At 47.3% G+C, this 26,723-nt stretch overlaps 1 protein-coding gene across 1 annotated transcript in view; it reads right to left on the bottom strand.

Moving 5' to 3' along the window:
- Positions 1-254: 254 nt before the first annotated feature.
- CNIH3 (cornichon family AMPA receptor auxiliary protein 3) overlaps positions 255-26,723 on the bottom strand; it is a 278,751-nt gene continuing 252,282 nt past the window's right edge. The window contains exons 4-6 of the mRNA XM_088845534.1: positions 10,705-10,817; positions 6,192-6,335; positions 255-1,596 (exon numbers count right to left, since the gene is read on the bottom strand). Of these exons, the coding sequence (XP_088701660.1) occupies positions 1,569-1,596; positions 6,192-6,335; positions 10,705-10,775 (243 nt within the window). The 5' untranslated portion in view covers positions 10,776-10,817 and the 3' untranslated portion in view covers positions 255-1,568. The remainder of the gene's footprint in view (positions 1,597-6,191; positions 6,336-10,704; positions 10,818-26,723) is intronic.

Consider the following 26,723-nt stretch of genomic DNA (forward strand, 5'->3'; position numbering starts at 1 on the left):
GGTTATCTCAGGAATCGAATCAGAAATGATACTAACCAGCCCTAAAGGATACTCTCCACCCCAACCACAATTACTCAGCCAACGGGAAGCCTGAACCCAAAAATATTGCCTTGAATCCTCTGGTTTCATATCTTCAACCTCAAAACAGAAATATGCATTTTGTTTTCTGTAGAATTTTTAGAAGCAACATGTCTTTTTGAAACTTTGCTTTCTCCACCTACCAGTTTACCATCTATATAGGGATGAAGCCAGCCTGTAACGGGTTTAAAATGAGACAGCCAGGTAGGCGAGACACTCAAGTGATCGCAGCATTTTAAACACAGCACACATGTTACACAAACACCATTCATAAACCTGAGTCACAGACTTCAGATGGAAGCTAGTACATGTATAAATAGCCTGTGTATGTCAAACACAAGAAAAGAAGGGAAGTTGGGGGAATAAGGTCAAAATCATGGTGCCCAATTTTAACATAATAAAAATCTCAGCCTTGTCATTATTTACAACCCCCAAATACAACTCCTACCCAAGAAGGAGAGAATGTCGAATGGAAAATTCTAAATGAACTAATGTCCTCGTGTTGAACCAAACAGCACGAATGATGCAGCAGCATCAATGAAGCTATAATTATGTTGTCTCACTTCTCAGCGGCCAGATGCCCACAGCACAGAACTGCCACACCAGCTCTTTCTGGCCTCAGGACTGTTTGAGAAGCCTTAAAAGTTAGTAGTTTTGACTAGTGTTGATTAATTGACTTGCGTTCAATGGCCCTGTGATGGTTTGGGATGACAACAAAACAGTACAGATTGTGGTGGCGAAGAATTAACACTTTGAACATGTATGTCATCAGTATTTTAAAAAATCATTTTTCCTACAGTTCCCCCCTTCCCACTTCCCAGCCCCCACTCCTGATTTTGGCCATAATTCTTTACCAACATACCTCCCCAAACTCAGTTCCCAACATTACTGGGCTCTTAGAAAGCAGAGCCGAAAAACAGACAACCTTGCAGACTCAAGGCTGGTTGTAGCCCAAGGCAAGTCTGCATCGAAGTGAAGGGCGTGGCCAGAGTTTGGAAGAAACGTGAGAGTCTCAGGTAAGCCCATGACATCCTTGAGATCTTCGATCAGTCCCACAGATGCAGCCTTGACTCTGGGTCACCCAGTTCCTCAGAGGGCACCCTCCAGGCTTCCAGCCATCATACCCACAGACCAGGAACGCAGCATGAACTTCAGGGAGCCTTTCAATAGAGGGGATTCAGGAAGCAGCAATTCTCATTCAGAAGAGGTTTCTGTTTCATCACCCCACATGCCCCTGCTGCCCAGAAGGGATCTCCAGGCCAGGTGTGGGGCGCGAACGCAGAAGACTGGTACACAGGACGATGACACATGTGACAGCAGGCTGGCTCGGCCGCTGGCTGCTGCCTGCTTCCGGCTCCCAATTCCAAGTATCTGCCCATCTCTGTCTGTCACATCCCCACACTCGCCCCTGCTCCCATCACCAGCAGGATGGACTGCACAGCCTTGGGCCTCTCCCATCTCAGTCTCTGTGGATGTGCGTGGTCTTCAAGTTAAGAGCTCACTAAAGTGTAGATCATGCTGGATGCAAAAAAAAAGAGGAAAAAAGACGGCATTAGTGGGAGCCCACAAAGGACTTCAGTTCAGTTCAGTCTCTCAGTCGTGTCCGATTCTCCACGACCCCATGAATCACAGCACGCCAGGCCTCCCTGTCTATCACCAACTCCCAGAGTTCACTCAAACTCATGTCCACAGAGTCGGTGATGCCATCCAGCCATCTCATTCTCCGTCGTCCCCTTCTCCTCCCGCCCTCAACCTTTCCCAGCATCAGAGTCTTTTCCATTGAGTCAACTCGTCGCATGAGGTGGCCAAAGTATTGCAGTTTCAGCTTTAGCATCAGTCCCTCCAATGAACATCCAGGATTGATCTCCTTTAGAATGGACTGGTTGGATCTCCTTGCAGTATAAGGGACTCTCAAGAGTCTTCTCCAACACCACAGTTCAAAAGCATCGATTCTTCAGCGATCAGCTTTCTTCACAGTCCATACATGACCACGGGAAAAACCACTGCCTTGACTAGACGAACCTTGGTTGGCAAAGTAATGTCTCTGCTTTTTAATATACTATCAAGGTTGGCCATAACCTTCCTTCCAAGGAGCAAGCGTCTTTTAATTTCATGGCTGCAATCAGCATCTGCAGTGATTTTGGAGCCCAAAAAAATAAAGTCTAGATGGCCCTTAAAAGAGGCACCTTCCAGAAGCCAGACCCCTGGCTTCTTTCTCATTCCTGTCATGAGAGCAACTTATCTGCTCCCCAAACTCTTCCCTCTTCTACTTCCCACCTCGTGTAACCATTGTTACGAGGCCACACTGTGCCCCTTGGATGAGAGATATGACTGCTCTGAGTGTCTCTCATTATTCTCAACAGGATAATGATTATGGCTGCTATTCCTCTTTTCTGCAATTGCAGGGCAGGTCCCCAGGGGTTCAGGGGGCCGTGGATTCTTTATGCCACCAGCTGCCACATGCATATGTGATGGCCATGTCCAGGGGCTCCCAGATTATGTTGCTTAATATGTCAGTGCTGGGGAGAAGCTCACCATCATGACTGTAGGGACGTGTGTGTGAACACAGGCCCTCTGGGCTCACAAACTAAATGAATTAGTAGCTGGTTAATTCCCTGGCCCTCTTGTTTTTAACAAAGTCCAGGCATTAAACATGCATTAAGAGCATGTGTCCTACGGTGGTGTTCCAACACCACCAAGGAGGGGGTCACACATCCCTGTGCTCTGAGAAAGGGCTGCATGCTAATTCTGCAACAAGGAAGAAGGTTCCATACCAAAATATACACTCTATCTGGCAGAAAGGAGAATAACTCTTTTACAATATAGAGAGAAGAAAAGAAAATCTAAGAAACAAAATCAAAGACAATGAAACTGAAGAGTTTTGCTTCTAACCTTCCCCAGCTCCAAAGCCCCAACAAAGCCCTTCTGAGGAGCTCAAGTTCTGCCTTTGAGAACCTGGTACAACTTATGCTCACAGAGCCTCACTGGTCAGGCCTGGAGCTAGAGAGGTCTTATTTGACACGGGGAAACACAGGGGTCAGCTGAAAAGTGGATCACTCAAGGTCACACAGCAAGGCGAGGAGCCACATCCCAACACCAAAGCCAGTGCTGCTTCCATTGTAACACTGAGCCTCACAGTATTTGTTTACTCACTTTCCTTCCCGCGTTCATTCAATATTTATTGAGCGTCTCCAGAGTGCCAGTCCCTATTCTCAGTGCTGGGAAACAATGATGGAGTATGCAGCCCCATCCACTGCACCGAGAGAGGGTGCAGTTAAGCTGCAGCAACAATAAGGGTTGAGCAAGCATCTCCTATGTGCTGGGCACAACCAGGGCACTGCAGATACAGAGATGAATGAGACAGATGAAGTCTCTGCCATCAAGCACACCATAAACAACACAACCAGAGTGAGAGAAACGAACAGGAGGGGAGGCAGGCACAACCCACAGTAACTGGTTAGGAGGCTGGTGCTACGTAGGTATTAATATCATTCTGGTTTACACCCTTAATTTGAAAAGGCCTTTATGCTGAACAGGCAGAATCCACACTGGACTAATCAGTTTCTTTTGGTTTTGATTTTAATATTAGCATTAGTATTAATATTCAGTCAGTTCAGTTGCTCAGTCGTGTCCGACTCTTTGTGACCCCATGAACCACAGCACGCCAGGCCTCCCTGTCCAACACCCGGAGTTCACTCAAACCCATGTCCATTGAGTCAGTGATGCCATCCAACCATCTCATTCTCTGTCGTCCCCGTCTCCTCCTACCCTCAATCGCTCCCAGCATCAGAGTCTTTTCCAGTGAGTCAACTCGTCGCATGAGGAGGCCAAAGTACTGGAGTTTCAACTTTAGCATCAGTCCTTCCAATGAACACCCAGGATTGATCTCCTCTAGAATGGACTGGTTGGATCTCCTTGCAGTCCAAGGGACTCACAAGAGTCTTCTCCAGCACCACAGTTCAAAAGCATCAATTCTTCAGCGATCAGCTTTCTTCACAGTCAAACTCTCACATCCATACATGACCACGGGAAAAACCATAGCCTTGACTAGATGGACCTTGGTTGGCAAAGTAATGTCTCTGCTTTTTAATATGCTATCTAGGTTGGTCATAACTTTCCTTCCAAGGAGTAAGCGTCTTTTAATTTCATGGCTGCAATCAGCATCTGCAGTGATTTTGGAGCCCCCCAAAATAAAGTCTGACACTGTTTCCACTGTTTCCCCATCTATTTCCCATGAAGTGATGGGACCAGATACCATGATCTTCGTTTTCTGAATGTTGAGCTTCAAGCCAAACTTTTCACTCTCCTCTTTCACTTTCATCAAGAGGCTTTTGAGTTCCTCTTCACTTTCTGCCATAAGGGTGCTGTCATCTGCATTTCTGAGGTGATTGATATTTCTCCCGGCAATCTTGATTCCAGCTTGTGCTTCTTCCAGCCCAGCGTTCCTCATGATGTACTCTGCATATAAGTTAAATAAGCAGGGTGACAATATACAACCTTGACGTACACCTTTTCCTATTTGGAACCAGTCTGTTGTTCCATGACCAGTTCTAACTCTTGCTTCCTGACCTGCATACAGGTTTCTCAAGAGGCAGGTCAGGTGGTCTGATATTCCCATCTCTTTCAGAATGTTCCACAGTCTATTGTGATCCACACAGTCAAACCTAGATAGTATATTAAAAAGCAGAGACATGCCAACCAAGGTCCGTCAAGTCAAGGCAATGGTTTTTCCAGTGGTCATGTATGGATGTGAGAGTTGGACTGTGAAGAAAGCTGAGGGCCGAAGATTTGATGCTTTTGAACTGTGGTGCTGGAGAAGACTCTTGTGAGTCCCTTGGACTGCAAGGAGATCCAACCAGTCCATTCTAAAGGAGATCAATCCTGGGTGTTCATTGGAAGGACTGATGCTAAAGCTGAAACTCCAATACTTTGGCCACCTCATGCAAAGAGTTGACTCACTGGAAAAGACTCTGATGCTGGGAAGGATTGGGGTTGGGAGGAGAAGGGGACGACAGAGAATGAGATGGTTGGATGGCATCACCAACTTGATGGACATGAGTTTGAGTGAACTCCGGGTGTCGGTGATGGACAGGGAGGCCTGGCGTGCTGTGGTTCATGGGGTCGCAAAGAGTCGGACACGACTGCACAACTGAACTGAACTGACTAATGAGTGATTCTGAGCTTCTTTTCGTGTGTTTATTAGCCATCTGTATGTTTTCTTTGGAGAAATGTCTGTTTGGGTCTTCTGCCCACTTTTTTATTGAGTTGTTTAAATACTGGGTAATTGCAGCTGCTTTCCTACTGCTCCAGCCTAACCCAAACTCCAAGGCAGGCTCCTCTTCCTCGCCCGGCTACTGCCGACCAGACCACTTTGAGGATAGCGTTGGGTACCTGGAGATACTGTGGCCTGGTGCAGATAGGGACAGGAGAGCAAAGTGTCAGGTGAGACACCCGAGGAAAGAGCCCAGAAAGGAACAGGAAGGAGGAGGAGACATTTTCAGAAAAGGCACTTCCCGGGGTATCAAACCACAAGACAGTCTGTTTATAGCTATCCATTTCATTAGGATGTTCTTCTCAGAAGTAAAGTGAAAAGAGGGAAGACGCTTGAAACAGAATTCCAAAGTCAGCATGTTTTATTTAATTAGAGTGGTGTTACATAATATTGGGAGAATTGCGAGTATAAGCATTTAAGGATCCAAAATGCCCATTTGTGAAGCATGACTGCCCCAGGGGGTCTCTGTTATGGCCCCCGAGAATGCTTTCACATGAAACTAGGGGGCAAGGGGCGATGAGGCTATGCATCCGTGGCCACCGGTGACCTGACTGTCTGAGCTGCGGAGCTGCTGGGGGCAGGGAGCCCTACAGAGGGTAACCCAGTGCACTTTACCAATGATCTCCTAAGAGGGGTTGGCAGAATGTGTTCTCACTGTGTAGCTCAAAGGCTGCACCTGTCAGCCGGCAAGGTAGGACCTTGTTCCCCTCCCTCTCCTTCACACGGAAACCATTAGATGGCTCCAATCGTCCCTGACAGGCCAGGACTCCAATGCTCAAAGGTCTGATATCCCCTCCACTTGCTACAGGAGTCAAATCCACCAAGAGGAGTAGAAACTCACCAGTAAAGGTAGTAGAAGAAGGAGAGGAGATAGAAGGCCAGCTTACACCACGCCTCCTTCTGACAGTAACTCAAGGTGTCTGCGTTCATGACCACCGGTGGGTCATAGGCGAGCTCGGAGCTGTCTGCTGGACAGTGGAAATACCTGCAGGGAGAGCAGACACGCCGTCATCGGCTCTGAGACCTGGGAGGGACATGGAGGTCATCCAGGCTGAGTCCTTTCTCTCTGAGGAATCGCAGTCATCTGCATTCTGCCAGAATCACTGCCCAAAATGCAGCCCAGGAATCACTAAACAGTGGCTCAACCACTCTCCTCCAGCAGGTGGTAACACCCGAATACGCAGATCCACCAGCATCACATTCGCCCCCCACACAGGTGCTCTGACAGAAGGAAACCATGTCACTTGGGAGGTACCAGGAAGAGCCTCCTTTCTCCAGGGATGCGGGTGGGTGAGGGGTGGTCTGCCATGTTGTGGGCAGGTGGGGGGGTCTGTTATGTGTACAGATCTGGGCATCACTACGTGCACAGGTATGTGTGGACATCAGTTGCATCCCTGCCTCCCAGGGTTGCTGTTCCACAATTCTACCATAAATATTCATTACTTTGGATTAAACATTAATTCGTTTTGGATTATCCTCCTCCCAGACCCTCTTTTAAAAATCCCAGATACCCTGGAAGGGACATCACATTCCCACTTGAGTGTGGAGGAGTTTACAGGTAATTTTCTCCGTGAGAGAAGGACGAGAACAATAAAAAGAACACTGGCCATTGCAGGGAGAGAGCTGCTCCAGAGGGAAACTGGGTGAACCCAGAGAGCGCTGGGAGGAGGGGGCAAATGCAGACTTGGTGTCATCTTCAAAGCATCGCCTTGGCTCAGCGGGAACCAGCTGTGCTCACAGGAGGGGAGAGACTCCAGCTGTGCTGGGTGAGACCTTGGGAAGTGGTCAGGCTGGAGGTGAGTCCGGCCCCTGAGGCTGTCCATGTGTCTGGCCCTTACAAAGACACTGCCCCCAGGGTCTCAGCCAGCACCTCATTCAAAGTCAGAGAACAAAGTGCAGCTGAAATTGCTCTGCAGCTGCTTTTTTGTCAGGCTGGTGAGGGAATCAGGAAGCCGGGTGCAAATTAATGGCTCCTGTGAGGCTCTGGGTCCCGCCATGGTCCTCGAGGGAAATGGAGGACCAGGCTGGGGGTCTGACAGGCTTAATCACACCGGCTTTGAAGAGCATCCCTGTAACGCTGCAACTCCCGGAGCTGGTATTTCAGTTCCCTCTTCATCCCCTTCAGAGGACTGCGCTGACATTATCTGTCATCCACGCTGTGCCGAGAGGAAATCACAAGCCAGATTCAATGACATCTGCCAGCTCACAGCCCTCCGGGCCACTCACCACTCCTCTTCCTGGGAGCAGATTTCAAAACCTATTTGCTTTGGCTGTGGCCTTTTCCCAGGTGACATCATTAAGTGGAGGCAAGGGTGGCAGGGTGGCTGAGTGGCTCAGGGACTGAGCTTCTTCGGGTCAGCCATTAACCTCTCTGAACCCCAACTTCCACATTTGTAAAATGGGGCTGAAACTGCCTACTTCAAAGGGCTGTTGTGACAACTGTGTGAAGTGATGGGTCCACATAATCTCAATGAACAGATGCTGAACAAAAGTACTGCCGTTCTACTTGCAATTAAGCAAACTGAGAGCTCTGGCAGAGGGGGCTTTAATTGCCCTAGAAACATCGCTGGGCTGGACCTTCAGAAAGGAGAGGTGGGGAGAAAGGAAAGAGAGGGGGTTCAAGGACTCTGATTTGTAAAGCACACTTCCCGTCCTCAATCCTTTTTCTTTCATTTTCTGGGTACTTACGAACTGCCAGAAGTAGGCTAGATCTGTCAGGGATTCAGAAACATAAGGCTAACTTCCTACTGGCAAGAAGACTGCAGTCACTCCCTTATACACGGAGACGTTCCAAGTGTAATGGCATGGCTGGCTCTCCCTCCCTTCCTTTTGGAGGGGTGGTAGCCCTAAGAATCAGTGCACTAACCAAACTTGGTAAATAAACCACATTTTTGATACCCTGGATTAACAACGCACTGTTTGAAGAACTTTGGGACAAATGAGGGAGAAGAGCCAGCCCTCAGGTGACAAGGACATGACCTGTGTCCCTACAGAAATGGCCCTGCCGTCCCAGCTGCGTGATGCTGGGTTGTGACTTAACGTTGGTAAATCTTCGTGACCTGTGTGCACAACCCACCCTTTGGTTGTAGATATTGGAGGAGGCAGACATGGAAAGTCTCTAGGTGGGTACACAATTCATTTCAACACCATAATGTTTCTATTTGACTTCTCTTTAAATTCAGATTCCAGTAGGTTACCTTTACATAAAAGGACTTTCATGTGTAGCTGAATCACCTTCATTCCTCCCTAAACCTGCATCCTGCTCACTTCCCAGCCACCCAGCCTTGACACGCCCCCTCTTTCTCACCTCCTGTTCCAATTATTGGCCAAATTATGTCCAGTTTACATCTCCAGACCTCTCCCCCTCTCCTCTCTCCATCCCAACTTCCATTACCTGGGACAAGCCTTCATTCTTTCCACCTGGAATTTCACCAGAACCTCCTAATTAGATTTCATCCTTAAAATTTCACCCTCCTACCCAGCCTTCCCACTGCTGTCAGGGTCACCATCCTAAAAGTTGGATCTGGCAATGTCATTTTCCTCCTGGAAAGCTCCTGAGAGCGATCCATTCCCTACAGAAGAAACCTTTCCAACTTCCTATCAAGTCATTTCAGACCCTCCACTCCTGATCCCCAGCTGTCAACCCCATCTCTGCTCCCTTTCATCTCAGAACCCGACAGCCAGCCACACTGAACAACCGCTGCTCCCCAGAGCACCAGGCGCTCTCTTACCTCTGAGCCTTTGCACAGGCTAGTCCCTTAACCTCGAATGTGCTTTTCCAGGTTCCCCAGTGCTACCCCTCCATTTCTCTACATTCTCCCCAGGCTCCTCATACACCTGGTAAAAATATATTTCCCTCCACCACTAGGGTATATATTCCTGGAAGGTAATATTATATTTTACATTCATCTTGGGATTCCCCCACAATGTCTGGCCTATAGTATGTGTTCCATATGTTTGCTAAATGAAGGAGTGAATGTTCTAGACGTGACTAAATACAGGCTATACTGTATGATATAATGACAATGATTAAATGTTTGTGGAGGACCAAAAGTGTGGCTAATTTATCTGTACAATTGTATCTTTTACTACTTTGGCATACGCTTCCCCCACCCCCACCCCACCTTCTATACCCATATGGTGATTCTCTCTTACAAAAAGCCCAAATCATATGATCTGATGCATGGTCTTAGCAGGGAATAGAACATTTAAAATCAGAACTGTCCCAGAAAATGCAGCCCATCTGGTAGGTGGGTTATTTTTATTAAGATATAATTCATATGCCAAAAAATTCACCTTTTCAAAGTATACAATTCAGTGGTTTTTAATATACTCACAGCATTGTACAATATCACCAGTATCTAATTTCAGAACATTTTCATCAATTTCAAAAGAAACCAGTGTACCCATCAGCAGTCACTCCTCACTCCCACTCCCCTGGCAATCACCATTCTATTTTCCATCTCTATAGATCTGCCTATTTCAGACATTTCTTATAAATGGCTTTTTGTGATTGGCTTCTTTCCTTGTGGCTCAGCTGGTAAAGACTCCGCCTGAAATGTGGAAGACCTGGGTTCAATCCCTGGGTTGGGAAGATCCCTTGGAGGAGGGAAAGGCTACCCACTCCAGTATTCTGGCCTGGAGAATTTCCATGGGGTCACAAAGAGTCAGACATGACTGAGCGACTTTCACTTCATTTCTTTCACTTGTAATATTTTCAGGCTTTGTCCTTGGTGTCACACGTATCAGTACTTTAATGGTTTTTATTGCTCAATAATACTCCATTGTAAGGATACATCACATTTTGTTTGTTCATTCATCTTTTGATGGACATTTGGGTTGTGTCTTCGTTGTTGTTTAGTCGCCAAGTTCTGTCTCTTTGCGACCCCACGGACTGTAGCCAGCCAGACTCCTCTGTCCATGGGGTTTTCCAGGCAAGAAAACTAGAGTGGGTTGCCATTTCCTTCTCCAGGGGATCTTCCTGACCCAGGGGTCAAACCCACATTTCTTACGTCTCCAGCATTGGTAGGCGGATTCTAGATCGCGGAGCCACCAGGGAAGCCTCGGTTTTGTCTCCTTTGTGGCTACTGTGAATAATGCTGTAGCTTCCTTTAAAACTGATCTGTGAGGGTTGAGGCTGTGGTTAATGGAATCTATAGGAAGGACCTTCCCTAACTGGACTTACTGGACTGCTATCTGAGAGCAGCTTTCAGAGAAGGCTTTGAGGTAAGGGTCACCCGGGAAGGGGCAAGAGGAAGGCACTAGCTGACTGGTCCATGTGAGGGATGTCATCTCTACAGGGAAGGCTGCCCGAGCAGGAAAGGGAAGGATGGAGCAGTCCCAAGCAGACTTACCTCCAGAAGTGATAGAAAAGTAGAGGGACATTCAGCCCCAGGGTGAGCCACTCCTGAGCACACAGGAACATAATGCAGAAGAGGCTGTGGATGGAGTATTCTGGCAGCACCAGCTGAAAAGGAAGCAGAGACACAGGCCCGAGTGAAGGGGAGGAGAAGTCACTCCGGCCTCTACAGTAGCTGACGTCTGCATGGATACTGCCTCCAACATGCTGATGATACACAGCGCCTACCCCCACACAGCATCACAGAGTCACTGCCCCCGGCCATTTCTGGTAAGTTCTCCTCTTTATGTGACCAGAGCCATGCTTTATACCTAGTCCTAAATGGACAGAGGCCCTCAGCACCCTACATACCAGAACAGGGCACTTGCTTCAGAGGGTCACCCATGGATGATGCCCTGGGAAAAGCAGAAGAGGCCATCCAGCCCCTGTGATGTCTGACCCAGGGCAGGACCCACTGGAAGAAACACTGATAGGGTTTCCAGTGATTCAGCAACTGCCCTGCTCCTGTTTTCCTAGCCCCTATGTATTCACATATAGAGACTCACAAACCTAAAGCAAATATTAATATGTGTGCATGCGTCCTAAGTCAATTCAGTTGAACTATTTAGTTCAAATAAAGGAGAGCTGGGGAAAGGCATTTTGCTTGATGGTGGATGGATCCAGAGGAACCTGAGAGGAACGACATCTAATGATAAAAGAGGGAAAATATAACCTCCGGAGGGAAAAGAGTCCGGCCCAGATCAAGAAGGGTCAGACGGTAGAAGATGACCAGCAGGAAGGCTAAACCTCCCAACCCCAATCCACCCACACTGGTGTAAATGGCAAAAAGAGCTCAGTGACTATAAACCACCCTCTCCTAAGGGTAGTTACATCCTAACATAAAGTAAAGTTGAAACAGAAATCAAAGTGACTATAAAAGAGAAATCTGGTACCCAGGCAAGTAGCAAGGAAACCCTAAAACAGAGATAAAAATGTACCATCTTTCTCAGTCACAGAGGAATAAATATTTAATGAATGTATACATCTATGTCAGGTGGGGGGTGGTTAGTCTGTGCATTGTTTAGACCATGATGAATGCTTTGGTCCAGCTAGCATATTCTAACCATCCTTCAAGACCTGTCTCAAACACAACTTTCTAATGGAAGCTCTGCCCATCCCACCGCACCCCCCCGCCAAAAGGTCTCAGCCCCACAGGATACTTTCCAACCCTCACCCAGGGGGATTCTCCATGTCCGTGATGGAGTCATGACCTTCCTCCCACCTCTCAACATACCTAGATCTCTTCTAGGATCTACTCCCCGAGTCTATAAACTGTCTTGGCCAAACTCTATTTCCTATTCTTTTCTCATCTCCATTTGCAAAGTGCTTTTTTGCACTTAGTAGAGACTTAGCAAGTATTTGACAAAATCAATTGAACTGACCATGTGCACGTGGTTGGAGCATGGCTGGTTGGCATCAGGGATGTAGCCTGTGGCCACAAACCAAAATTTCTCTGGATGGGAAACAAACTGCCTAAGAACACGACCTCGGTCTCTTTCATCTCTCACTTTAGTCAGATTAGCCAACTGCCCTAGATGACAGATACAGTGAGGGACACGCATTTGAAATAAATACATGCAGAGGCACACGTGTAAAAAATGCATTTGGTAACTAAGTGACATCTTCTTTCTTCTCAAGTCCAGTGAAGAATGACCTGCATTGACCCACATCTTACAATTCTCAGGCAGTAATCCTAGAATCAATATACAAGAGCCAGCAGTGACCTCAGTGCGGGACTGGGCACAGCCAGCCCCTACGAGCCTGGACCACCTGGTAGGACAGGGTATGTCCCATCATTTCTCCTCCCAGGACCTTGCAGCCATCTTTACCAACCCCATCTGTGCCCAGCCAAGGCACCTCCTTACCTCCTCCTGCTTAAAGAGAAAATCGCCTCCTCCCTCCTCCAGTTCTCAGCTGCCAGCTCCAGGGGCAGTGGCTGTGACCTCTACTACTTACATCTCTTCATTTTTTAATCATCAATTTCAGACACTTATGCCGAGATAATTAACATGTTAAGAGGCAGCCACCGCGGGCCTGGATCATCCCCGTCTGCAGCTCCAGTGACAAATCTCCGACTGATTACAGGTCCCCCTATTCATCACCATCACTGCTTCTCTTTTCGGAGCTTGATTTATAGTGGAAGCTGAAACCTTCTGAGCAGGGAGGATTTGTCACTGTCACCACACCGAGGAAAACTGCTTAATGGAGGCCACCTGGGTCCACAGGGGATAAAAGCTGAGAATCCGTGCTGCTCTTGGGGTGGCTTCTCCCGGCTGCCTCTGCCTGACACTGAACAGCACCCTTGCAGGTGGGACAGCAAGGGTGCCCTTTATGTCCACACGGTTTTTCTCCTGCTTCCCCAGGGGGTCCCTGTTCTGTGGCGGGGACTGTTCCTCCTGGACCCAGTGAACCTCAGCCAGGCCACATGACCTGCCCAGTGGGCGTTACTGCTGCCCCCTGCCCCCCCGCCCCCTCTCCATTTCCTACCCCCCCATACACACTTCCTGCATCTGCCCTTGGGGTGTCACTGCATGGGGCCGAAGGGCTGTGAGCAGAAACGGCTGGAGGATTTACCAGCCTAGACAAAGCGCTCCGGGGTCTCTTTCTCTTCCCTATGACACAGCAAAACACACAGAGTGGAGGGTCCTCCATCATCCTGAAGCCATAAGTGAGGAGAGGGGTGCTGGGGCAGCTGGGGATGGACACCCAGCATGAACAAGAAAGAAATGCAGTTTGGGGGATTTGGTTTGGTTTGTGTTTTTGCTGTTGTTGGGTGTTTTGTTTCATTTTTAATGCTTGTTTGGTTTGTTTGGCCAAGCCATGCAGCATGCAGGATCTCAGTTCCTTGATCAGGATTCCAATCCACCTGCAGTGGAAGCATGGAGTCTTAATCACTGCATTGCATTCTATGCTGCTGAGATTTGGGAGCTGTTTCTTACCACAGCATCATTTAACCCATCTTGTCTGGTATAGAATGAGTAGTCAGTGGGAAGAGCAAAGTGGTGACTTCTCCTGATGAGCAGCCCACCCTTGCTTTCACCAGCAGTGGGTACACTGAGGCAGGGGCCGAATAATCACCAAGTGGGCATATGCTTATTTTCCGTGTGGGCTGTTTGGACTAGCTGTCCCATCCCAACCCTGCTTATCTCACTCTTCTACAAAGACTGCCCTGAATCTCCCAGGCCAACTACAGAAACACTGAGGGGAGCACTGACTGTCCCCCCACCATCCTGAGTCATCCCCTTCAGTGGAAAATACTGTTTCCCTCATAAGACGAGCTGTTGAATGGTGCCAATCTCATTCTTTCACACAACAAACAGAGGAACTGCTTCACACAGGCCCCAGTCTATTGAATTCCTGGGTCTCATTACGCCTTGCTTTACAGAGTCATAAATACTAAATAAGTGGTCTCGATATAGGTATTGTGAGATTGCTGAAAAGACTGCAATTCATTCCAACCAGGGGGGCTCACGGAAGGTTTCGTCATCAAGGCAGAATCCAGTAAACTTGAAAGGATGAGTAAAACCTAACCACATGAGGAAACCAGGAGTCAGCCCTCCAGGAACAGGAAACCGTAGGACAAAAGAAAAAGGTGACAGTCACCACCTGGGTGGGTTCTGCACAAGCCCACCTACAAGGCTACTTAGTCACCACTGAGTGGATTAAGGCCAGGCCTGATGAGAGCCAAGTTCTGGGTAAATGTTCATTTTATTCCTCTCCTGCTGGGACGCAGCCTTCTCACCCCCTAGGGCTGCAGTCTTTGTGTGTTGCCATCATAAACTGCAGAATATGGGACGGTCCTGAGAGTACAATGACAACACAGCCTCCTGCCACTCCACCCTGCCCTGATGCTCGCAGAGGTCAAGTATCAGGTGAAGTTCTCAGAGCACACTAGCAAAGCTCAGACACTTGTCAGTGAAGACTTCAAAAGATTCACTGCCCCACCCCACCCCACAACCTACCGCCTAGCTTCTTCATGGCCTCTAAGAGGATGGATGCAGTGTGCAGTGTCTGGTGAGGATCACCTATCCTGACTCCCTGCCCAGATTCTAGTCCTCAATTTCCAGTTCCTGGCTCCTTTAGCCCACAAGTAATTCGCAGAACTGAACTGAATAACCTTTACTCATGATGGGAGAATACCATAACAATGTATCAATGCCTGTCTTATTTCATTGTGGTGGAAAAGGGCCTGGGGGCAAGAGGAGAAGCTCTTCTAACCCCTAAAGGGAGAGAAAAGAAAGAGGGAATGCTGGGAATTGCAGCAAAGGAATGAAGTTCCCTAGGGAGAGAGTGGATTCCCTAAGACTGGGGAGGAGGAGATGGCAAAGGTGGAGAGGTGGTGCCAAGCACCCCTAGTGGTGGGATGCACTCCTGGCTCCCACCAGCATCCCAGTGGGGCAGGATTTCTGAGGGGCTGGGATAAGCCTGTCTGGGGCCAAACACCCCAAGAACCAAGCCATAGAAGCCACAGGGAAGGTCCCAGGGCTGCGTGTAGCTTGAAGGGAGTGTCAGCTGTGAGACCACCCATCTCTCAATGAACCCTGTTGACTCAGACAACGAGCTTTTCTGCTGTGATCACCCTGGGCTAAAAATATTAGCCCACTATCTCAACATGTTATATAAATTCTTACCAGTTACATAATGATCGACGGTGTGATACTGAGAAAAGCAAGTAACCACGCTGAGATTTATTTCCCTCATCTGTAAATGCCAACGTTTGCAACCTACCGACAAAGTTGCTAGAAGGGACTCGGGGTGTCCTGTGGCAGTGCTCTCAAGGCGGAAGAAGCATCAGAGAGAGAAAGATGTCGTTGTGGAGATGAATGTGATCATTATCTTTGTTCACGGTCACATATGAGCTATTTGCCACGCTCAGGCAGGTAACGTGTCAGTGAAATGTTCCAGAACCAAACTTGGTTTCTTGAGTCTCCATTCGATCTCCTCTGACCTTCCCTCGCTCTGATTAAACCAAGCTTCCAGCTTCACCAAATGGGAAGAAAAACCCACAGCTGTTTAACAGCCTGCCCTAGTCCTCGCTCGTTTTCAACAACAACCCAGTTCCCTGTGTGTCTGTCCTGAGGTTTATCTGCCCCAGGAGCCAGTGACTATGAAGAAGAAAAGATAATGTCTCTTTCATTTGATTGCCCAGCCCACACCAGACTGGTCCTGAAACAGAGATGCCCCTCTGGGATGAGCAGGGCGGAAGCAATCTTCTCACAGATGTCCAGCATGGGGATCTGTTCTCCCATTGTCCCCAAATGAACCATCATGCACGTAATTCACATGAGGAGGAGGAGACAGCAGGACAGGAGGCATAGGATGGCAGCTCAGGAACCTGGGATTTTGCTAAACTGGAAGACTATAAAAAAGCATCCAGGCATTGTCAGGAAACCTTATTCTGTCTTAGTCCCTTTGCTCAAAGGAAGTCACTTTCTCTTTAATTGCTCTGGGGAAACCTCTCCTGGCATGCTGTGGCGTCACAAAGAGGCAGACACACTTAGTGACTGAAAAACAACAAAGCTCTCCTAGAGAGGGCGCTGCCCCACAGCAGGGAGGCAAGGGCCTGCACCAGGCTGGGGCGAGGAGAGCAGCCCAGACTCGCGAGTCAGCCTCCCCAGAGAGAAGCAAGGCTTCCCTGCAGCCCCTGCTCCCTCCGGTGGAGGGCTGGCATCCCAACCACAGATGGCACAATTAAGTAGGAACATCCCAACAGCTCGGACTTGGGTTGGGCCAACTGGAGTGTTGCCTATTTGATGATGCTGGCACGTCAAACTGTTTGACCTCCTGGATTCTGCATCAATGTTTATCCAATAATTTTACGGGGGAAAGCAGATGACTCTGGTACATATGCAACTTAGTCAAATAAAAATGCAATTTGAATTGTAATTTAAAGTCACCATAAAATTGGGGGGAGGGGATGATAAATTAGGAGGTTGAGATTAACAGATATACACTACTATATATAAAATAAACAACAAGGACCGACTGGATAGCACAGGGAACTATATTCAATATCTTGTAATAACGTACAATGGAAAAATAATCTGAAAAGAGTATATGTGGTTTATATATATATATGTATAACATATAGATTACGTATATACACTACACAAACACACACACGTATATGTGCTGTGCTGTGCTAAGTCACTTCAGTCATGTCCAAGTCTTTGTGACTCCATGGACTGTAGTCTGCCTGGCTCCTCTGTCCATGGGATTCTCCAGGCAAGAACACTGGAGTGGGTTGCCATGCCCTCCTCCAGGGGATCTTTCCAACCCAGGGATCAAAGCTGCATCTCTCACATCTCCTGACTTGGCAGGCAGTTTCTTTACTACTAGCACCACCTGGGAAACATAGATATATTTATAAACTGAATCTATATATAAAATATACATATATTATATCCCTGTGCTATACAAAAAAGATGTTCATGACCCAGATAACCACGATGGTGTGATCACTCACCTAGAGCCAGACATCCTGGAATGCAAAGCCAAGTGGGCCTTAGGAAGCATCACTGAGAACAAAGCTAGTGGAGGAGATGGAATTTCAGTTGAGCTTTTTCAAATCCTAAAAGATGATCCTGTGAAAGTGCTGCACTCAATATACCAGCAAATTTGGAAAACTCAGCAGTGGTCACAGGACTAGAAAAAGTCAGTTTTCAAGGTCACTTTTCATTCCAATCCCAAAGAAAAGTAATGCCCAAAAATGTTCAAACTACGGCACAACTGAACTCATCTTAAACGCTAGCAAAGTAATGCTCAAAATTCTCCAAGCCAGGCTTCAACAGTACATGAACCATGAATTTTCAGATGTTCAAGCTGGATTTAGAAAAGCCAGAGGAACCAGAGGTCAAATTGCCAACATCCATTGGATCACAGAAAAAGCAAGAGAATACCAGAAAACCATCTACTTCTGCTTTATTGATTACACCAAAGCCTTTGACTGTGTAGATCAACAAACTGTGGAAAATTCTGAAAGAGATGGGAATACCAGACCACCTGACTTGCCTCCTGAGAAATCTGTATGCAGGTCACAAAGCAACAGCTAGAACCAGACATGGAACAAACAGACTGATTACAAATTTGGAAAGGAGTATGTCAAGACTGTATATTGTCACCCTGCGTATTTAACTTCTATGCAGAGTACATCATGCAAAATGCTGGGCTGGATGAAGCACAAGCTGGAATCAAGATTTCCAGGAGAAATATCAATAACTTCAGATATGCAGAGGACACACTTGTGGCAGAAAGTGAAGAGGAACTAAAGAGCCTCTTGATGAAGGTGAAAGAGGAGACTGAAATAACTGGCTTAAAACTCAACATTCAGAAAACTAAGATCATGGCATCCAGTCCCATCACTTTATGGCAAATAGATGGGGATTTAATGGAAACAGTGAGAGATTTTATTTTCTTGGGCTCCAAAAGCACTGCAGATGGTGACTGCAGCCATGAAATAAAAAGACGCTTGCTCCCTGGAAGAAAAGCAATGACCAACCTAGACAACACAAGCAGAGACATTACTTTGCTGACAAATGTCCGTCTAGTCAAAGCTATGGTTTTTCCAGTAGTCATGTAGAGATGTGACAGTTGGACTATAAAGAAAGCTGAGGGCTGAAGAATTGATGCTTTTGAACTGTGGTGTTGGAGAAGACTCTTGAGAGTCCCTTGGACTGCAAGGAGATCAAACTAGTCAATCCTAAAGGAAATCAACCCCAGATATTCATTGGAAGGACTGATGCTGAAGCTGAAACTCCAATACTTTGGCCACCTGATGCGAAGAACTGACTCATTTGAAAAGACTCTCGTGCTGGGAAAGATTGAAGGCAGGAGGAGAAGGGGATGACAGAGGATGAGATGTTTGGATGGCATCACTGATTCAATGGACTTGAGTTTGAGCAAGCTCTGGGAGTTGGTGATGGATAGGGAGGCCTGGCGTGCTGCAGTCCATGGGGTGGCAAAGAGTCGGACACGACTGAGCGATTGAACTGAACTGAAACTGAATCACTTTGCTGTACACCAGAAACTAATACACCACCACAAAAAAAGAAAAAGAAAAAGTCACCATAAAAGCAATCTGACAGATGCCAACTGTATGCACACCAGGAACTGCGGGCATGGCTCTGTGCCCTTTGCTGCCATCACGTCTCCCAAATGCCTGGGCCAAGTATTGCTTTGACCTTGTCGCAGACAGGATCAGACCCTCACATCCAACCCAAGGAGACAGAGCCAGGCCTCAAGCGAACCAGGCACCGATCATTTTCCCCATGAGCCTGTTCCACAGGAACACAGGGGAAATAAGGGGAGACAGTAAGAGGAGACTCTGACACAAGCATTTTCCCTCTGGCCTGCAGAGGCCAAGAGGTCAGAGGGCACAGAGGTGGGGCCAGGAGTCACAGAGCACTACCTCCTGCCCCAGGGGGGCTTCCTCTGCAGGGCTCCCATTTTCCAACCCACAGGGCTCTCTGGCTTCTTCCCACCCTTCCTGAGCATCTGTAATCCATACTGGGGAAGTTTCTGCTGCTTTCTTGGCACCCGGGGGCCTTACTCTGAATGAGGAGAAGGCCACAGAGAGAGGATGCCCAGGGAGAGAAGAAAACAGCTCATATCCCTGCTCTTGGCCACCTAGAGGGAAGAAGGCCCAGCTCACAGCTCGGCCCTGAGGCCCCTGCTGGGACACAGCTGTACTCTGACAAACCTGTTCCCCCTGGTCACACGTGCTCTATATACCAGCCCTGCCTCTGCACACTGCTCTGGCTTCTCGCTCCCTGCCCTGATTCCTGGGAGCTGCCTGATCCTTTCTGTCCTGAGTGCTCCTGGGGGACCAGCTTCCACCTTGACTCCCATGGGCTCCGGGAAGCCCAGTCCCCCGGCAGTTCCCCGTGAGCCCTCACCACTAACTTTGCCCTGTGCTGGGGACACAGGAGGAAAGCAGGCATGCACAACACTATGAGGAAGAGGCCACTGCTCTACCAACCCTACACTCTCACCAGCCCCCTCCTCCAGCCCAGGTCTTTAAGCTTCACCATTATCCAGCAGTGATTTCCAAATGGTATGGCACTTCTGAATCATCTGAGGGTTTTGCTAAAACACCGATGGCCAGGCCCCACACCTAGCATTTCAGATTCAGTAGGTCTGGGTGAGACTTAAGAATCTGCCTTTCTAACGAGCTCCCAGGTGAGCCACTGAGAACCTTGGGCCTCAGAGTGTGGTCATAAGACCATCATCAGCACCACCTGGGAGCTTGCTAGAAACACAGAATTTAGGCTGCATCCCAGACCACTGAATAAGAACTTGGTGAATTCTAACAAGATCCCCAGGGGATCTTTATAAGTCTGAGAAAGGGCTGCTTACCACTGATTCCCAAAAGAGGACCCTCCAGCCACCTGCAGCAGAACACCTGGGACACTTGTTTAAAATGCAGATTTCTGAGTCCTACACCCATCTACTTGCTAAGATAAACTCTTTAGCCAAGAATCTGTAATTTTCAGAAGCATCCCAGGTGATGTTCTTAAACACTGGAGCTGAGATTCATAGCCAAAAGTTTGAAGAACACAAAGGGCAGAGGCTTCCATTTTCAAGACCCTGGGTTCCAGTATCCCAGCAAGGCAGTGACAGTCCAGCACTCACAGAATAATGCTCACCAACTACTGCTCATGGACTCGAGTCTGGGCAGGTCGTACATGCAGATAAGGGTGGTGGTATCTGGCTCCCGGCTCTCCAAGCCGCTGCCAAGGGGAAGAATCCCCATGAGGCTCCAAGGCCATCGTCTCTAACCTTGAAGGGTTAGCCTTGGCATCTTCCGGGGATGGAGGTCATCTCTCCAGCCTCCTCTCCCCTCCAGAACCTCGCAGCCTCTATTTCCCACCATCTTCTCTCTGTCCCCAGCAGGTGACCCCCTGACCTTCAATGTCACACAAAATCTCCTCCTGCCCATCTCTGGCCTTCCTTGTGTCTCAGTGGACTTTCTAGACCTGGGAGATGACTGGTTAGTTTTAGGACCAAACCTTTGGGGTTCCAGTCCTGCCTTGCCCACACCTCCCAGCCTGCCTTTATCACCATTTTCATGCAGCTTCAAGACACACTTGAATTTCAAAAGCCTCTCTGCCAGTGTCCTCACATACTTGTTAAATTACTAAACTACCTATGAGCCCACTCAAGGAGGAGGTGAGAATAAAAGCACGCTCTCAAATAAAGCCATATTTTTAAGGGGACAAAATTCTCCTACAACTAGCTGGCAATTCAAAGACATCTTAAGCTAACACTTGCAGCTACCCACTCCTTTCTTTCTTTCTCTAAGCCGGGGATGAGAAGAGTGGGAATTGTCGTGTTCAGAATACAGGGAGTGATTAGGCAAGAGTTCAGATTGTTTGAGAGGAGAGAGACGAACAGAAGGGAAAGTTCGAGAATGAAAAGGGCAGAGGGATAAGTGACTGACAAGCCTTCCAGAGCTGAAAAGCTCCACTTATGCACTCAGTTCAGTTCAGTTCAGTTCAGTCGCTCAGTCGTGTCTGACACTTTGCGACCCCATGAATCACAGCACGCCAGGCCTCCCTGTCCATCACCAACTCCCAGAGTTCACTCAAACTCATGTCCATCGAGTCGGTGATGCCATCAAGCCATCTCATTCTCTGTCGTCCCCTTCTCCTGCCGCCCTCAATCACTCCCAGCATCAGATCTTTTCCAGTGAGTCAACTTGTCGCATGAGGTAGCCAAAGTATTGGAGTTTCAGCTTTAGCATCAGTCCTTCCAATGAACACCCAGGACTGATCTCCTTTAGAATGAACTGGTTGGATCTCCTTGCAGTCCAAGGGACTCTCAAGAGTCTTCTCCAGCACCACAGTTCAAAAGCATCAATTCGTCGGCGATTAGCTTTCTTCACAGTCCAACTCTCACATCCATACATGACCACGGGAAAAACCATAGCCTTGACTAGACGGACCTTTGTTGGCAAAGTAATGTCTCTGCTTTTTAATATGCTATCTAGGTTGGTCATAACTTTCCTTCCAAGGAGTAAGCGTCTTTTAATTTCATGGCTGCAGTCAGCATCTGCAGTGATTTTGGAGCCAAAAAACAAAGTCTGACTCTGTTTCCACTGTTTCCCCATCTATTTCCCCTGAAGTGATGGGACCAGATGCCATGATCTTTGTTTTCTGAATGTTGAGCTTCAAGCCAACCTTTTCACTCTCCTCTTTCACTTTCATCAAGAGGCTTTTGAGTTCCTCTTCACTTTCTGCCACAAGGAAGGTGTCATCTGCATATCTGAGGTTATTGATATTTCTCCCAGCAATCTTGATTCCAGCTTGTGCTTCTTCCAGCCCGGCGTTCCTCATGATGTACTCTGCATATAAGTTAAATAAGCAGGGTGACAATATACAACTTTGACATACACTTTTCCTATTTGGAACCAGTCTGTTGTTCCATGTCCAGTCCTAACTGTTGCTTCCTGACCTGCATACAGGTTTCTCAAGAGGCAGGTCAGGTGATCTGGTCTTCCCATTTCTTTCAGAATTTTCCACAGTTTATTGTGATCCACAGTCAAAGGCTTTGGCATAGTCAATGAAGCAGAAATAGATGTTTTTCTGGAACTCTCTCGCTTTTTCGATGATCCAGCAGATGTTGGCAATTTGATCTCTAGTGCCTCTGCCTTTTCTAAAACCTGCTTGAACATCTGGAAGTTCACGGTTCACATATTGCTGAAGCCTGGCTTGGAGAATTTTGAGCATGACTTTACTAGCATGTGAGATGAGTACAATTGTGCGGTAGTTTGAGCAGTCTTTGGCATTGCCTTTCTTTGGGATTGGAATGAAGACTGACCTTTTCCAGTCCTGTGGCCATTGCTGAGTTTTCCAAATTTGCTGGAATATTGAGTGCAGCACTTTCACAGCATCATCTTTCAGGATTTGAAATAGCTCAACTGGAATTCCATCACCTCCACTAGCTTTGTTCGTAGTGATGCTCTCTAAGGCCCACTTGACTTCACATTCCAAGTAGTCTGACTCCAGGTGAGTGACCACACCATTGTGATTATCTTGGTCGTGAAGATCTTTTTTGTACAGTTCTTCTGTGTATTCTTGGCACCTCTTCTTGATATCTTCTGCTTCTGTTAGGTCCATACCATTTCTGTCCTTTATCGAGCCCATCTTTGCATGAAATGTTCCCTTGATATCTCTAATTTTCTTGAAGAGATCTCTTGTTTTTCCTATTCTGTTGTTTTCCTCTATTTCTTTGCATTGATCGCTGAGGAAGGCTTTCTTATCTCTCCTTACTATTCTTTGTAATTCTGCATTCATATGCTTATATCTTTCCTTTCCTCCTTTGCTTTTCGCTTCTCTTCTTTTCACAGCTATTTGTAAGGCCTCCTCAGACAGCCATTTTGCATTTTTGCATTTCTTTTCCATGGGGATGGTCTTGGTCCCTGTCTCCTGTACAATGTCACGAACCTCCATCCAGAGTTCATCAGGTACTCTATCTATCAGATCTAGTCCCTTAAATCTATTTCTTACTTCCACTGTGTAATCGTAAGGGATTTGATTTAGGTCATACCTGAATGGTCTAGTGGTTTTCCCTACTTTCTTCAATTGAAGTCTGAATTTGGCAATAAGGAGTTCATGATCTGAGCCACAGTCAGCTCCTGGTCTTGTTTTTGCTAACAGTATAGAGCTTCTCCATCTTTGGTTGCAAAGAATATAATCAATCTGATTTCGGTGTTGACCATCTGGTGATGTCCATGTGTAGAGTCTTCTCTTGTGTTGTTGGAAGAGGGTGTTTGCTATGATCAGTGCGTTCTCTTGGCAAAATTCTATTAGCCTGTGCCCTGCTTCATTCTGTGCTCCAAGGCCAAATTTGCCTGTTACTCCAGGTGTTTCTTGACTTCCTACTTTGCATTCCAGTCCCCTATAATGAAAAGGACATCTTTTTTGGGTGTTAGTTCTAAAAGGTCTTGTAGGTCTTCATAGAACCATTCAAATTTGGCTTCTTCTGCATTACTGGTTGGGGCATAGGCCTGGATTACTGTAATATTGAATGGTTTGCCTTGGAAACAAACAGAAATCATTCTGTCATTTTTAAGATTGCATCCAAGTACTGCATTTTGGACTCTTTTGTTGACCATGATGGCTACTCCATTTCTTCTAAGGGATTCCTGCCCACAGTAGTAGATATAATGGTCATCTGAGTTAAATTCACCCATTCCAGTCCATTTTAGTTCACTGATTCCTAGAATGTCTATGTTCACTCTTGCCATCTCCTGTTTGACCACTTCCAATTTGCCTTGATTCATGGACCTAACATTCCAGGTTCCTATGCAATATTGCTCTTTACAGCATTGGACCTTGCATCGATCACCAGTGACATCCACAACTGGGAATTTGTTTTGCTTTGGCTCCATCCCTTCATTCTTTCTGGAGTTATTTCTCCACTGATCTCCAGTAGCATACTGGGCACCTACCAACCTGGGGAATTTCTCATTCAGTATCCTATCATCTTGCCTTTTGATACTGTTCATGGGGTTCTCAAGGCAAGTATACTGAAGTGGTTTGCCATTCCCTTCTCCAGTGGACCACATTCTGTCAGGCCTCTCCACCATGACCCGTCTGTCTTGGGTGGCCCCACACGGCATGGCTTAGTTTCATTGATTTAGACAGGGCTGTGGTCCATGTGATCAGATCAACTAGTTTTCTGTGATTATGATTTCAGCACTCAGTCAGTAAATATTTATTATAAGCCCTTGGGTGCATGCATGCTAAGTCACTTCAGTGGTGTCCAACTCTGTGACCCTATGGACTGTAGCCCATTAGGCTCTTCTGTCCATGGGATTCTCCAGGCAAGAATACTGGAGTGGGTTGCCAAGCCCTCCTCCAGGGAATCTTCCTGACCCAGGGATCAAACTTACAACTTCTATATCTCCTGTACTGGCAGATGGGTTCTTTACGACTAGTGCCACCTGGGAAGCCCATAAGCCCTTACTAGGCAGTAAATGCAAGGCAGTCTAGTTGGAGACTGGCGTGTATGTAAGTGAGCATGGAAACCACGGATTCTCCAGCACAACAAATGAGAGCTGAGGTACAGAGGCAGCGTGAAAGCAGCACGAGGAAGGAAGAAAGGAGAGAAGAAACATCCACTCTGAATGTGGAGTTGAAGGAGGGCTCCCTGGAAGAGGATGGCCTCTGAGTTGAAATTCAGAAGGTGAGCCATATGACGAAAAGTAGAATACTCAGGCTGGGGGTGTTAGATGATAAGATGAGAGAAGAGAGGAGAGGATTACTCTCAGAAATCTTCAACAGCTAGTTGATGAAATTTATTGAGATGAGTAGCATTGGACAAGGAAATGTTTTGCATGGGGTAAACTAAGGGCTCAGGACTGGTCAGTGTTTGAGGAGTTTGTAGACTTGAGTGTGGAGGAAGAAGGACCTGGAGGTTATAGAAACACTGATGGTAAATGAAATTAGGATTGCCTGGTAAAAGAGTGAAGGGTGAGATGAGATCAAGAACAAAGTTCAGGTTAAAGTCCTTGGGATCACCAATATTCAAGGGGTGAGCAGGCCAAGGAGGCTAACAAAGGGCCACCAAACAGGCAGGAGGAGGACCAGAGGGCACAGGGTCACAAAGCCAGGGAAGCTTGGTGGTTAGAGATGGAAGGAGAAATGGGAAGCCAAACACTGCTCGGGGAGATGAACACCATGGGAGGGAAAGATGCCCACTGGATTCGGGGACAAGGAAGAGACAGCCATTTCATTCACTGTGAAAAAGAGCCTGGTGAAGGGCAATAGCTAGGCGCATGGGAATAAGGGCTTTGTTTTTGTCTGTTTTCAGGAAGGCACATGAGATAAACAAAACTTCATATGGATATGGACAAGTTCTACAGTAATAGTGATCCCATCCCTCACCATATAAGGTGACATGAATCTCTGGATTGGCCCAAAGACTGAACAGCAGGTGGAAAAGGGTTTGTTTTTTAATCAAACAATCAACTTTCAGGTGAATTTCTGGAATGCAGACAATCCATTTAAAAAGCTGGGGACAGCCCGTGCTTCTTCTATAGCCCCTGCAGTTCTGAGGAATAGTGTTGCCAGGTGTCCTAGAGTAGGTGTTTGGTAATAACTCATCCATGAGTGGATGAATGGGGTGACCCTGAGGTCCCTCTAATCACTTCTCTATGGAATTTCAATTGTGGCCAGCTCATTCATTCCATCCACTCATTCAACAGACATTATTCAGGGGTTAGCCTGTATCAGCGGAGAAGGCAATGGCAAGCCACTCCAGTACTCTTGCCTAGAAAATCACATGGACAGAGGAACCTGGTGGGCTGCAGTCCATGGGGTCGCTACTAGTCGGACACGACTGAGCGACTTCACTTTCACTTTTCACTTTCACACATTGGAGAAGGAAATGGCAACCCACTCCAGTGTTCTTGCCTGGAGAATCCCAGGGACAGCGGAGCCTGGTGGGCTGCCATCTATGGGGTCGCACGGAGTCGGACACGACTGAAGTGACTTAGCAGCAGCAGCCTGTATCAGAGCCTGGGCCAGCCAGAACTTATACCACCTCACACAGCGAAGGTGTGGGAGGCACAAACAAGTCCTTCAAAACACATCCTCCTGCCAACTGAGAAGTACAAAGCAGGCAGCTCTCCACACTCCTTGCAAAGTGAGGATCCCCAGTGTGTGATTACTTCCATGCAAAGAGCAAAGGAAATGGGCCAGTACACGTCTTCTCTTGACTCGTCACTATCTTTCACATTTTCCCTGGTGTCTATAAGAAATCTGTCTCAATAAGATGATTCACAGTGAGTTTAAGGAATGAAGGGGTCTTATGAAAGTATATATTTTTGTGAAGCTGTGCTGATAGAGAACTCTGGAAATGTTTGACTAAACTATAAAGGCTGGTGTTATCCTGTCTGTGACTCCCAAGCTGATGTCTGGAGGCTGCTTTAATTTCAGGGAGCCCAGGCCCTGTAGAGACTGCTTAGAACAA

This window comes from Moschus berezovskii, chromosome 17 (genome assembly GCF_049115385.1).
Source record: "Moschus berezovskii isolate FMDL1 chromosome 17, NW_MosBer_1.0, whole genome shotgun sequence".
Taxonomy (NCBI): domain Eukaryota; kingdom Metazoa; phylum Chordata; class Mammalia; order Artiodactyla; family Moschidae; genus Moschus; species Moschus berezovskii.